The sequence below is a fragment of the Bombina bombina genome, chromosome 1 (assembly GCF_027579735.1).
Source record: "Bombina bombina isolate aBomBom1 chromosome 1, aBomBom1.pri, whole genome shotgun sequence".
NCBI lineage: Eukaryota > Metazoa > Chordata > Amphibia > Anura > Bombinatoridae > Bombina > Bombina bombina.
This window is the reverse complement of record NC_069499.1, coordinates 1,124,287,969-1,124,302,424: the sequence shown is the minus strand read 5'-3', so window position 1 is coordinate 1,124,302,424 and position 14,456 is coordinate 1,124,287,969. Positions and strand designations below refer to the sequence as shown.

The 14,456-nt window shown below is 41.6% G+C and overlaps 1 protein-coding gene across 6 annotated transcripts in view; it reads right to left on the bottom strand.

Moving 5' to 3' along the window:
- THRA (thyroid hormone receptor alpha) overlaps positions 1–14,456 on the bottom strand; it is a 672,980-nt gene that overhangs the window by 54,190 nt on the left and 604,334 nt on the right. For all 6 annotated transcript variants that reach the window (XM_053698205.1, XM_053698250.1, XM_053698223.1 and 3 more), the window contains one exon: positions 12,689–12,836. In XM_053698205.1, the coding sequence (XP_053554180.1) occupies positions 12,689–12,836 (148 nt within the window). The remainder of the gene's footprint in view (positions 1–12,688; positions 12,837–14,456) is intronic.

Genomic DNA, 14,456 nt, shown 5'->3' with positions numbered 1-14,456 from the left:
GGAAAATTACTCTTACGTCTTTTAGGACTGTTTTCCTTGTCTTGTGATAGAAAAGACCCTTTTCCACCCGTGATATCAGAAATTATTTTTGCCAGACCAAGTCCAAAAAAGGTCCTACCCTTGTAGTAAATGGACTTAGAGGCAACATCCGCTGACCAAGATTTTAGCCACAACGCCCTGCGGCTAGCACAGTGAAGCTAGCATGGAAGCATCAGGAAAAAAAAAGAAAAAAGAATTGGCTAGCTTGAGAGCCTTAATTCTGTCTAGGATCTCCTCCAAAGGAGTCTCTACCAAAATTGATCAGACAAGAATCCGCGCCAGGATTACAAGCGAGCGTTTCTGCACAGACTCTGGAAATCTAACATCGTCCCAGCCATCAGAACTAAAATGGAGGAAGACCGTTAACCCCCATGAAATATACTAGCGTCATGGCAGTTAAAAAATGCAAGTGTAAAGCCAGATAATCAGAAGCCCGTCTCTATGTGATGAATTATATAGCACACATCACATCAATGACCATGTTCTGAATCTCCTTACAGACTTAATTAACGCTGTCAGAGGAAGACTAGGCTACTACCAAAAACTGTGCAGCTAACGTTTCTTACATGGTACACAGTAAACACAAAATGAAACATATCCAACAGCTTACTAGCTGAAATACTAAAAGCCCACAATAAGGTAAAAAAAAAAAAAAAAGGAATATACTTTAAAGACCATAAAAGTAATAAACCCCAGTCTCTTGTCACAAATAAGTGCCTGCTCCCTGCCTGTAAATATCCTCTAGAAAGGATATACACGTCCCTTAACATTGCAGAGCAATCTCTCTAAGTGCCCATCTCCATACTTAGAAGACAAAAAGGCACTTACCTGTAATATAGCCGTCCGGCAGGAGGACAGCCTACAAAGTGTGAAAGGACACATTCCTTACAAAGACCTGTAGAAAAAAGAAAGAACAGAGTAAACCTACTCTGGCTTTCTATACTAGGGCAGCAAGATGTTAGAAAAACGTAGCAAGGCCCACCTCACAAGTTAATAACTGCTTTAAAGCCACCACTACTCTACTGAAGAGATTAACGTGGACTACGGCTAGACCCAAAAATCTTGCTTGTAGAGAAATAAATCCAATTTTCTTCAGACACCAGAACTTCACCTCCTTCATTGACAGAGGCAAAGAGAATGACTGTGGTTTATGGGTAGGGGAGTGACACTTAACAGCTTTGCTGTGGTGCTCTTTGCCTCCTGCTGGCCACGAGTGATATTCCCACTAGTAATTGATGACGTTGTAGACTCTCCATATTTTAGGAAAGAAAAAAGAGTTTCCACAGCTAATGGTAGAGACACCTGGTGACAAGTTTTCAAGTTTGTATTAGGGTATCAATCACCTTATCAGAAAGACCTTTTTGTGACAGGACTAGATGTTTGATCGCCAGTTCATCAAACTTTCGAGGTCTTGATGAAAGAAAGGTCCTTGAGATAGAAGATCTTTCCTGAAAGGAAGATGCAAATGGTGGCAAAAACATAATTTATGCTTACCAGATACATTCCTTTCCTTCCTGGCAGGGAGAGTCCACAACTTCATTCCTTACTGTTGGGAAATACAACACCTGGCCACCAGGAGGAGGCAAAGACACCCCAGCCAAAGGCTTAAATATCCCTCCCACTTCTCCTATCCCCCAGTCATTCTGCTGAGGGAACAAGGAAAAGTTGGAGAAACATCAGGGTATAAAAGGTGCCAGAAGAATATAAAAATGTAGCTGCCCATCAAAAAAATAAATTATGGGCGGGGTCGTGGACTCTCCCTGACAGGAAAGAATTTATCTGGTAAGCATAAATTATGTTTTCCTTCCATAAGGCAGGGAGAGTCCACAACTTCATTCCGTACAGTAGGGAAAACTATACGCAAGCTCCAGAGGACACTGAATGAATAACGGGAGGGAACAGAAAAAAGAGACGGACCCTATTCTGAGGGCACCACAGCCTGCAAAACTTTTCTCCCGAAAGCTGCTTCAAACACATCAAACTATAAAATTTAGAAAAAGTGTCTAAGGAGGACCAGGTAGCCGCCTTACAAATCGGATCCATTGAGACTTCGTTCTTAAAAGCCCAAGAGGAAGCCACAGTTCTAGTGGAAAGAGCCGTTATCCTCTCAGCAGGCTGTCGTCCCGCTGTCTCATAAGCTAAGCGGATGACACTCCTCAACCAGAAAGATAGAGAAGTCGTAGTAGTCTTCTGCCCCTTGCCCTTCCCCGCATAGATGACAAACAAAGAGGAAGATTGTCTGAATTCCTTAGTAGCCTGAAGATAGAACTTCAAGGCACAAACCACATCTAGATTGTGAAGCAAACGTTCCTTCGCTGAAGAAGGATTAGGACACAAGGAAGGAGCAATAATTTCTTGATTAATGTTACGATTCAACACAACCTTAGGGAGGAACCCTAGTTTAATGTGTAAACCGCCTTATCAGCATGAAAAACCAGATAAGGGGGATCACATTGCAAAGCAGAAATCTCAGAAACTCTGCAGAGGCAATAGCCAACAAAAAAAGAACCTTCCAAGATAACAATTTAATGTCAACAGTATGCATAGGCTCAAACGGAGCCTGCTGCAAAACACTAAGAATAAGATTGAGGCTCCAAGGCGGAGCCACAGATCTAAACATGGGTCTGATCCTAACCAGAGCCTTAAATGGACAGTCTAGTCCAAAATAAACTTTCATTATTCAGATAGAGAATGTAATTTTAAAATTGACTTTTATCACCAATTTTGCTTTGTTCTCTTGGTATTCTTAGTTGAAAGCTAAATTAAAAGAGGCTCATATGCTAATTTCTAAGCCCTTGAAGGCCGCCTCTTCTCTCAGGGCATTTTGACAGTTTTTCACCACTAGAGGGTGTTAGGTAATGTGTGTCATATAGATAACACTGTGCTCACGCACGTGGAGTTCAGGTGAGCCAGCTCTGATTGGCTAAAATGGATGTCTGTCAAAATAACTGAAAAAAGGGGGTAGTTAGCAGAGAATTAGATACAAGGTAATCACAGAGGTAAAAGGTGTATTTATATTACTGTGTTCGTTGTGCAAAACTAGGAAATGGGTAATAAAGGGATTATCTATCTTTTTAAACAATAAAAATTCTGGTGTAGACTGTGCCTTTAACAAAGGACTGCACATCCGGAAGCTCAGCCAACCTTTATCTGTCCCTTCAGGGAACTAGCTTACGAGCTTGAACCAGAGTGTCGATAACACTCTCAGAGAACCCTCTTTTGGCTAAGACTAAGCGTTCAATCTTCCCCCGCAGTCAGCCTCAGAGACTCTAGATTTTGATGAACGAAGGGACCCTGTATCAGCAGATCTCTGCAACAAGGTAACCTCCACTGAGGAGATGAGGACATCCCCACCAGATCCGCAAACCACGTCCTTCGTGACCACAAAGGAGCAATCAGAATCACAGATGCTCACTCCTGCTTGATGTGAGCCACCACACGAGGGAGAAGCGGTAATGGAGGAAAAAGATATATGAGACTGAACCTCCATGGTACTGATAATGTATCCATCAATTTCGCCTAAAGATCCCTCGGCCCGTACCTGGGTAGCTTGGTATTGAGGAGGGATGCCATGAGATCTATCTCCGGCGTCCCCCACTCACTGCATATCTCTGCAAACACCTTGGGGTGAAGAGACCATTTCCCTGGGTAAAAGGATTGCCTGCTAAGGAAGTCCGTTTCCCCGTTGTCCACACCCGGAATGTGGATCGCTGACAGTGTATATTTCTGAGTCTCTGCCCACTCTAGTATCTGAGATACTTCTCTCATCTCCAAAGAACTTCTCGTACCCCCTTGATGGTTGATATAGGCAACCAAGATTATATTGATAAACTGGGACGAACCCTGAAGGGGCCAAGCCTTCAAGGCATTGAAGATTGAGCGGAAGGGAGGACTCCTCCTGAGTCCATAAACCTTGTGCCTTCTTAGCACACCAAACGGCTCCCCAGCTGGAAAGGCTTGTGTCCGTAGTCACAATATCCCAGGATGGTCTGAAAAAGCATGTGCCTTGGGACAGATGATCTGGACAGAGCCACCAGGAGAGCGAGTCTCTTGACAGGCTGTCCAGCACAATCTGTTGAGACAGATATGAATGGTCGCCCTTCCATTGTCTCAGCATGCATAGTTGTAAGGGTCTGAGATGAAATCTGGCATAAGGAATGATGTAAATGCAGGACACCATGAGTCCGATTACCTCCATACACTGAGCCACTGAGGGTCTCGAGGAGGCCTGGAGGACAAGACATGCAGAATTTGGCTTGCAACATCTCTGATCTGTGAGGAATATTCTCATGGATATGGAGTCTATTATAGTTCCTAGGAAATTCACCCTTGTATTTGGAGTAAGAGAACTCTTTTCCAAGTCTATCTTCCATTCATGTGATCGAAGACTGAGAAATGTTCTTCCGCTAGACGAAAAGATGACGCCTGTACCAATATATCGTCCAGGTAAGGCGCTACTGCAATACCTTGTGTTCTGGCAACGGCTAGAAGAGCCCTCAGAACCTTTGTAAATATCCTTGGAGCAGTTGCTAGGCCAAATGGAAGAGCTATGAACTGGAAGTGCTGATCCAGAAAAGCAAACCTCAGGAACTCAAAATGTTCCCTGTGAATCGGGACGTGAAGGTATGCATCCTTCAGGTCTATTGTGGTCATAAACTGTCCTTCCTGAACCAGAGGTAGGATTGACCGTATTGTTTCCATCTTGAAAGAGGGAACACTCAGAAACTTGTTTAAGCACTTTAGGTCCAGAATTGGATGGAAAGTTCTCTTCTTCTTTGGAACCAGGAAAAGGTTTGAATAAAACCCCAAACCTCTTTCTGCTGTAGGTAACGGGACAATTACCCCTAGAGAGGAGAGATCCCATACGCAACCTAAGAAGGCAGCCCTCTTTTCTGGTCTTGTCGAAAGACTGGAGAGTAGGACTCTCGAGTAGGGGACAGTCTGTCCCCTACTCGATCTGATAGGGGGCCGCCCCTTCATGCCGATTTGTTCTCGGTGGGCTTCTTAGTCTGTTTGGACTTATTCCAGGAGTGAGTGGGCTTTCAAGTAGTCTTGGGCTGCTCGGACTTGGAAGAGAACCACTGTCATTGCGACTTGTCAGCACGAAAGGAACGAAAATTAGACAGTTGCCGTCCCTATTCTTCTTATCTTAAGGTAGGAAGGCACCTTTCCCTCCGGTAACCGTAGAGATAATGGAGTCCAGCCCTGGACCGAATAAAATCTTCCCCTTGAAGGAAAGAGAAAGGAGTCTGGATTTAGAAGTCATATCCGCAGACCAAGACTTCAACCAGAGAACCTGTCGGGCTAGAACCTCAAAACCAGCAGCCTTTGCATTTATGCGAATAATCTGCATATTATCACAGATAAAGGAGTTAGCAATTCTCAGTGCCTTAATTCTCTCCTGAATATCCTCGAGGGGAGTCTCCACCTCAATGAGCTCCGACATAGTGTTGCGCCAGTAGGTAGCTGCTCCAGCAACCGTGGTTACAGCTTCCGCAGGTTTGAAATAAAAACCCTGTATGTTGAAACATCTTCCTTAGAAAAGTTTCCATTTTTTTTTAGCCATAGGCTCTCTAAAAGAAGAACTATCCTCCAGAGGGATAGTAGTATGCTTAGCCAGCGTGGAGATAGCGCCATCCACCTTTGTAACTGCATGGTAAAGTCAGCTGGAAAAAAGCCCCCTCCAGATGGAGGATTAGTTGAGCCACGGGGAACTGCATGTGAAGCGGGTCATGTAGAGACATGCCTTTGGCTGGGGTGTCTTTGGAATGAAGTTGTGTACTCTCCCTGCCTTATGGAAGGAAAAGGACATTTGAATTAGGTCTACATATCAAGTACAGAGAGGCCACACTGGAGCAATCACAATTGCTGACATCCATTCATGCTTGATTTGGGCTATCACACTGTATAGCAACACAAACTGAGGAAAAAAAGATAAATTGGATTGAAAGACCAGGGATCAACCATTAGCGTATCTTTGGATCCACCTGAAGGTTTCAAGACCTGGCACAATAGTGTGGAAGTTTGTGGCTCAGGCAAGAAGCCACAAGGTCTATCTCTGGTAGACTTTGCCATCTCACTATCTAGTCGACACCTCTTGGGTTAGAGACCACTCTCCCAGGTATTCACACTTGGAATATGAAAGACAGACATTAGACAACGGTGACGTTCTATCTCTGGTAGACTTTACCATCTCACTATCTGGTCTAACATCTCCTGGTTTAGAGACCACGCTCCCAGGTGAGGCTATTCGTTACTTAGGAAGTCTGCCTCCCAATTATTCACTCTGAGAAAATGACTGGCAGAAATTAGACAATGATAACGTTCTACCCAGGTTAGAATGTAGGACACTTCCTTTATTTATAAGGAACTGTGAGTCCCTCCCTGGTGATTTATGTATGCCACTACTAGCAATGTTATCTGATTGGAAACAAAGGAAGGATTCTTACTTGAGCCTGCGCCAACTCTGTAGATGATGTGGAGTTCTAGGATGTTCATTGGTAACCTTGCCTCCTGAGGAGACTAAACTCCATGTGCTTTCAGAGACCCATTCCCCGAATTAGAAAATGGTGAGCCTGCCACTAGGTTAAAGACTGTCTTGTTATCTAGAAATATGTTTTGAGAAAGACTCTTGTTGTCTGTCTTCGATTGTTGGAGTTGCAAGTTGAAAAGGTTATAGATGAAAGCTGGCAAAGGGTACTGCTTCTGAGGCAGCTACCATTAGATCCACTACGTCCATGCACTAAGCCACAGAGGGAACTGGATTGAGTTGAAGAAGAGATGAGGCTCTCTCAAATTAGAATCTGCATTGCATTGTTAGGGATAGTCGCCTAAACAATGAGTCGATGATGTACCCCAGAAAGAAAACAAGAGTTTAAGGCATTGACAAACTCTTACAGCTTGAGTGTAAATCACAACTAGTTGGAGAGAAGGGTCCTGGACCAGAATGTCTTATATAGATAGGAAGCTACAGCTATGTCCTGAGCTCTCACCACTGATAAAAGGGTCCCCAGTACTTTGGTAAATACTCTGTGTTCCATGTTTACCAAACATAAGTACCACAAATTAAAGGAAACATCCTGTCAGAGGGAAATTGAAGAGGGTTGTCAAAACTTTGCCTTGGCTAAGGAAAAACTATTGGTATGTCGGAAGATAGCAAACACAAATTACCAGTAAATGGGCAGAAAATTTACCCATCATGGGTAATGATAGGTCAGCAATATAAGTAAGTCACAATGTATAACTGAGTCCCCTGACAGGGAGTACAGCGAGCTAAAATGCACAGAATATGTTGCAACCCCTTTAAAACGTGTCTAACACATAAGCACATATGACAACCTTGGAGTATAAAGGGATAAAGTTCTGGTAAAACAGAGTGAGCTTACTACCGCCACTGACTCTAAATACTTCTGACAGGTGAAAATGGCTAGAGTACTTTAGTGAGGAAGGAGAAGCCAGAAGGCCTGCTAATAGCCAGCACTAACACCAATCCCCGGTGTGTGCAGTGTAGAAAAATAGGCTTAATAGGGCAGGGAAAGAAGTGGTTGCATCACAAAACATCCATAGCATCAGAGAGAACCCGGTAGTGCTAAAAGAGACAGTACATCAGATATGGGATAAAATGCAAAAGCGCCTAAAATAATCCCTGAAGTTATGTGGTGTCTGTGTAAATACATTTCCTCAAGCTACGTGAATCACGTTTACATGTTCATGTGAATAGCCGGTGGGCTATGTCAGCACCTGCGTATACTGTGCTCGCCTAAATTATACCCCATCTGAGGCAGTGCAAGCAGAGTTACAAGGATCTGTTAAAGCATAGCCACATTAAGCGAGAAAACTGGCGGATAAATCCACATTTTGCCTTGTGGCACAGCGGCGGCTGTGACATGTTCATACTCTAAGCTAAGATCATTTTTATTGCCTGAATGAAAACTCCAGTCTATACCTCTGTCCTGTTTGTAGACTCTCTGAGAAGTAGGTTAGGGAATCCCTTTCTGGATCTTATAGATCAGCTCTTCAGCATTCATCTCACTCTATCAAGAAGCCAAAAATTTGCCAGAGGCATTTTAGAAAAGTGGGAGGGTTTAAAGCTCTTGTATGTAGGGGTGTTTTGCCTCCTCCTAGTGGAAAGGACCCTGCATAGCAAAATAAACAGCTCTCAAGCTAAAATTTGCCTTCTCAAAATTCTTTGTGGGAGCTTGCAGTACTGACAAGACTTCTTAGATAATCTCACCAGAGAAAAGTTACACAGGGGCCAACAGTCTGAAGTTACTAGACTGATTAAGTGTGGGAGTCAAACACAAAAAGGTTGAAAATCTTTGGGATGCCTGGAAGCTTAAAGGTATAGTCTAGTCAGTCTAATTCAGATACAGCATACAATTTTAAGCAACTTTCTAATTTACTCCTATTAAAATGTTTCTTTGTTCTCTTGGTATCTTTATTTGAAAAAGCAAGAATGTAAGCTTAGGAGATGGCCCATTTTTGGTTCAGCACCTGGGTAGCGCTTACTGATTGGTGTCCAAATGTAACCACCAATTAGCAAGCCCTACCCAGGATGTTGAACCAAAAATGAGCCAGCTCCTAAGCTTACATCCCAATAAAGATACAAAGAGAACAAAGAAAAATTGATAATAGGAGTAAATTAGAAAGTTGCTTAAAATTGCATGCTCTATCTGAATCATGAAAGTTTAATTTTGACTACACTTTCCCTTTAATTATATAGCTGGTTTGTCAAGTGTGTTTTTAGGCAAAAACACCATATCATCTTGTTTTCATTGCTTGGCTGGTTGCCCAATTGTAGAAGATAACAAGTAAAAAAAAAATAAAAAAATAAAATAAATTATAGATTTGGAACAGAAAACAGAACTATGATTTGATAAGGGAATTTAGGTTGTAAAGGGTTTAATTACTTTGCTTATCCTCCTTGATCTGTCCACAGCCTTTGATACTGTTGACCAGCCTCTTTTGCTCCAAACCGTCCAATCCTTCGGCATTTATCACACAGCCCTCTCGTGGTTCTCTTCAAACCTGTCTAACCGTACCTTTAGTGTAGGCTTTTCTGGGGCTTCATCTGCCTCGTCACCACTTTCTGTTAGGGTACCGCAAGGCTCTGTCCTCGGTCCCCTTCTCAATCTACACATCATTATTAGGCTCCCAAATAAAGTCCCACGGGTTTCAATATCATTTGTATGCCGACGACACCCAAATATACTTCTCTGCACCAGACCTATCTCCTTACTTGCTAACCCGTGTCATTAACTGTCTTTCTCACATCTCTTCCTGGATGTCCTCTCACTACCTTAAGCTAAATCTCTCCAAAACTGAGCTCCTTATTTTCCCCCATTTATCCAAAATCTCCACCCCCAATCTCTCTATAACTGTTGACAAATCCATCATTACCCCCTACCCCGCATGACCAATGTCTTGGGGTCACATTTGACTCAGATCTTTCTTTCACGTCTCACATTCAGTCCTTGGCTAAATCCTGCCGCTTCCACCTCAATTCTGTCCTCTCTGGTCTCCCTAGCTGCCGCCTAGCTCCTTTACAATACATAATAAATGCCTTTGCCAGGCTCATCTTCCTTACACATCACTCTTCATCTGCTGCACCTCTCTGTCAATCCCTTCACTGGCATCATCTTGCCTCCAGGATTAAACACAAAATTCTGACTCTGACATACAAGGCCCTCAACAGCACTGCTCCCTCCTATAGCTCAGACCTCGTCTCCAGATACTCTCCCTCCCGTCCCCTTCGCTCTGCTCATGACCTCCTTCTCTCCTCCTTTCGTTACCTCCTCACATTGCGGTTTACAGGACTTCTCCAGACTGGCTCCCATTTTGTGGAACTCTCTGCCTCGCTCCACAAGACTCTCCCCCAGTTTTGAAAGCTTCAAGCACTCCCTTAAGACTCTGATAAACAATGAAGGTTACCTTGTATTGGGACAAATTGCAGCCGCAGGGTATGTGCAGGTAAAAAATGATGTCTTTATTGTAAGATCAAAAACAGGGTGTCAAACAAACTCAGGGGTACATTGAAACAATGGCAAACGTCCGACGCGTTTCCTGCCCGGAGGCACTTCGTCAGGGACTTAAATTGTATGAACATTAAACAACTTAAAAAGGCTTGCGTACCTACGTCACAATGAGAGCACCTGTGTACTGCAATTAAAGGGACAGAATAGTACTGTCAGTGGAAACTGATTTATGCTTGGTCAAAATGAGAACCTTTTCAATGGGCTCTGCATAGGTTAAAATTGGATTCTCAGTAATCAATGTATATGAATCTTGTATCGATGTGAATTACTTGTAAGAATGAAAAAATAAACGTTTAATGACCATGCTACCATGTTGTTAATTATATCAGTACACAGTTGATAAAGAATTAAACTAAAATGTTAAAAAATGAAATAACATAATATCACATTGCTCCGTAGGTAGCCATAGGAGGATTTGACATAATAACAACTGTCAAATGTATCAAAAGTTGTTTTTGTTTAAGTATTTCCCATTCTTGGTTATCTGCTACATGCATATAACTATATCCCTAGTACTAATATAGTTTACGTGTATTTTACTAATGTTATTGAAAATACGCATGAGATTTTATTTATCTCACTCTTTGAAATTTTGATACTAGATATTAACTCTTTTTTCCTCTGAGAGTCTGCAGTACATTGTTATAACAATTAGCTTAGATATTTTATTTAATGTTTTTTTTTCAGCTTATTTTTATTGATATTCTTTTTTGTCTACCTACGGAGCAATGTGATATTATGTTATTTCATTTTTTAACATTTTAGTTTAATTCTTTATCAACTGTGTACTGATATAATTAACAACATGGTAGCATGGTCATTAAACGTTTATTTTTTCATTCTTACAAGTAATTCACATCGATACAAGATTCATATACATTGATTACTGAGAATCCAATTTTAACCTATGCAGAGCCCATTGAAAAGGTTCTCATTTTGACCAAGCATAAATCAGTTTCCACTGACAGTACTATTCTGTCCCTTTAATTGCAGTACACAGGTGCTCTCATTGTGACGTAGGTACGCAAGCCTTTTTAAGTTGTTTAATGTTCATACAATTTAAGTCCCTGACGAAGTGCCTCCGGGCAGGAAACGCGTCGGACGTTTGCCATTGTTTCAATGTACCCCTGAGTTTGTTTGACACCCTGTTTTTGATCTTACAATAAAGACATCATTTTTTACCTGCACATACCCTGCGGCTGCAATTTGTCCCAATACAAGGTAACCTTCATTGTTTATCAGAGTTCTTTCGTTTGGATGCCGGAGGAGTGGATCCTTACCTTTCATGGGGCGGCCTGAGCAAAAGATCACACAGCGGCAAGAGTGGTGAGATTAACCGGCTTCACCTTAGTTTCAGTTTACACGCTGAAATTTGTGTTTACCTGTATCTTACTTATCACCACACCCGCACGCTGCATGATTCTACCCTCAGTTTGTTACAAGTGATTACTACCACTGACTACATGCTACACTGTTTACGGTTTTCAGAGCACCTGTTACTAGCTACATGATATCTACTCAGTATCAGCTATTGTACACCATTTGCTTGCAATCAGTGGTTTACTTACAAAGTGCAGAGTCTGCATCTGTTTGTGTTTTTGGCTCCCTTAAGACTCTACTGTTCAAGGATGTATACAACCTACACTAACCTTTCTTTATACCAGTTCCTCTCCTCCATTGCTATCCCCTTGAACTCCCTTAGCATGTAAGCTTAAGAGTCCAGCTGTTTGTAGATCACCTTCTTAAGAGCTGACTACAACAGTGCGACTCTTGGCAGGGCCCTCTACCCATTTGATACCTATTAATGTTTCTATGTATACCACCTATGTCTATAGCGCTGCAGAATCTGTTGGCATTTAACAAATAACCGATAATAATAATAATAATGCCTTAGCTTGCCAAGGTAACATAGACTAAATACCCAAGAATTAAAGGGGCATGACACATAAATGTTGAAGCACTTGAAAGTGATGCATCCTAACTGCAAAAAGCTGACTAGAAAATATCAACTGAACGCATCCTAACTGCAAAAAGCTGACTAGAAAATATCAACTGAACATCTTTGTAAAAAAGAAAGAAGTGTGCGTCTGGCATGTGCAGGCACAGCCATGTTATTTTCCTCCTCCTAAGGAAGTTTATTATGAAATCTTGCATCATTTAAGTGAAATCTCGTGAGATCAAAGTAAAGCAAAGTGTGACCTCAGCATTAATGAAGCTAATTGGCTGTTTTTTTTTCCAACATGCAGCTGACAGCAGCTGATGGATATTCACAGAGAAACTACTATAGTGAGCTGAAGAAACTTTGAGGTGAAATATTTTCTTTTTCACAAAGAGATGTTCAGGTATTATTTTTCATCAGCTTTTCAGTTATGCTGCATCACTTGATGATTTAGCAAATGGGTATTATGTCCCTTTAAGAATTATTGCACTAAAGGGTACATAGAATAGGAAAAAAAAAGATTAATTATGATGTAGTAAAAAATAGTTCAATAAGTCAAGGAGAGAGAGATTAAGAGCTACAAAGGTGTGAATAACTAAAAATGGGAGATGTACAGATGATGTGGTAATAAACCTCAATATTATAGCAATATCCGATATTATGACTCCATACTTACGGTCCATAGCCATGCCCACAGAGATACATTTCTTGAAGCGGCAGAGTTGGCACTGGTTTCGGGTGATTTTGTCAATGATGCAGCAGCCATCATATTTGCATGAGTAGGAAGGATGCAGGTTCTTCTGGATGGTACGCCGGAAGAAGCCCTATGAGAGTCATAAGAGAGTAAATACCAGCACAAAAAACATATAAACTTCCTCATAGTTAAATTAACTCTTGTTCCTAGAGACTTGTACCTTTACTCCCCTAATCAGCTCCTATCCAATTTAGGACTAACCCACTATCCCATTGTGGTCTAGTTCATCAAACAACTCTTCACACTTTGTGATGCAGCTTCCCAGTATCTAAAACTAGGCCACTCGCATTTTAGCTTATCTCCCCTAAATATTAAAAGAAACAGACAACATAAAGATTTCTGGTCTGGTGAGATTATCTAAGAAGTCTTGTCTGTAATGCAAGGTCCCTTAAATAATTTTAGAAAGGCCTATCTGAGGTTCTACATTGCAATATAATTTAAAAAAGCTCCCAAAGGTTTTGCTTGATTTTTCTCCATACCAGTGAGGTTTTGATCATTTGGCCCATAGTCATAGCTCCTCTAGAAACCAAGATTAACCCCCTTCCTTTCTGAGGCTAGCTCAACTACAGACTAAACCTATATCCATTCCAGCTTACTGCCCAACAACCAATAGAATCTAGTAATATTTCTGAAAGCCCTATAATCCTAATTCTCCTCTAGTGTCTCTTACAAACCCTCCTAGCTCCCTACTTCTTACCCATATTGTTTCATACGGACTATACCAAAGCCAACTCACATCCACCTTCCCTTACCCCTTTATATCTCACTTTCTCCCACTCTCAGAAGTCACTAGAAGGTGATGGGAGGGATCAGTAGTGACTAGTATCTTAGGAATCTAAATATGATAATAATTTATAATATATATTTATAATATATAATATAATAGGAATTTAAATATTAAGCACTGTGTATGTACATACTGTAGATACACAAACACATATCATATACATATATCTAAATATGTGAATGTCTGTATGTATGTGTGTATGTATATATATATATATATATATTTGTGTGTGTCTATATCTGTATATGTGAATTCAGAACCTGGTCACCAGGAGGAGGCAAAGACACCCTAGCCAAAGGCTTAAATACCTCCCCCACTTCCATCATTCCCAGTCATTCTTTGCCTTTTGTCACAGGAGGTTGGCAGAGAAGTGTCAGAAGATTAAAGATAGTCTCTTATGGAGGGTAGTAGTCTTCGAAATGGGACTGGAGTTTTAATTAATCCTGTCAGCCTCTTAGTGAGAGCATGGATGAATGTTAGAGGTCGGGGATGCAGGGAGAGTCTTTCTGCAAAACCATCCCGACTCATGTTAACAGCTCCCTAGCAATCAGCATTGAAGAGTTTCGCTGCATGCTTTCTTCACTAAAGTCCATGTCAGAAGCGAGGCTACTATCTGTTACACTTGAAGGGCCGTGTTCCTGTTCCACAGCGTAGATTCCGGTAAGATTGTTTAATTTTACTTTGATGTGTGAATGTAATGTAAACGAAGAAGTCAGGGTCTCAGTGGGACTCCTTTATCTTTATGGAATCAAGGGTTAATATCTCCTTAGGGGGGTTATTGAACAGGGGGGAGGGACTTTTAATCATGTTTGTTATATGATTCTATCTGCTAATGTGTAGTGATGCTTGGGCTCGTGGCTATATCGGAACATAACCTTTTTTTTGTCAGGCTGCACGGCTCTT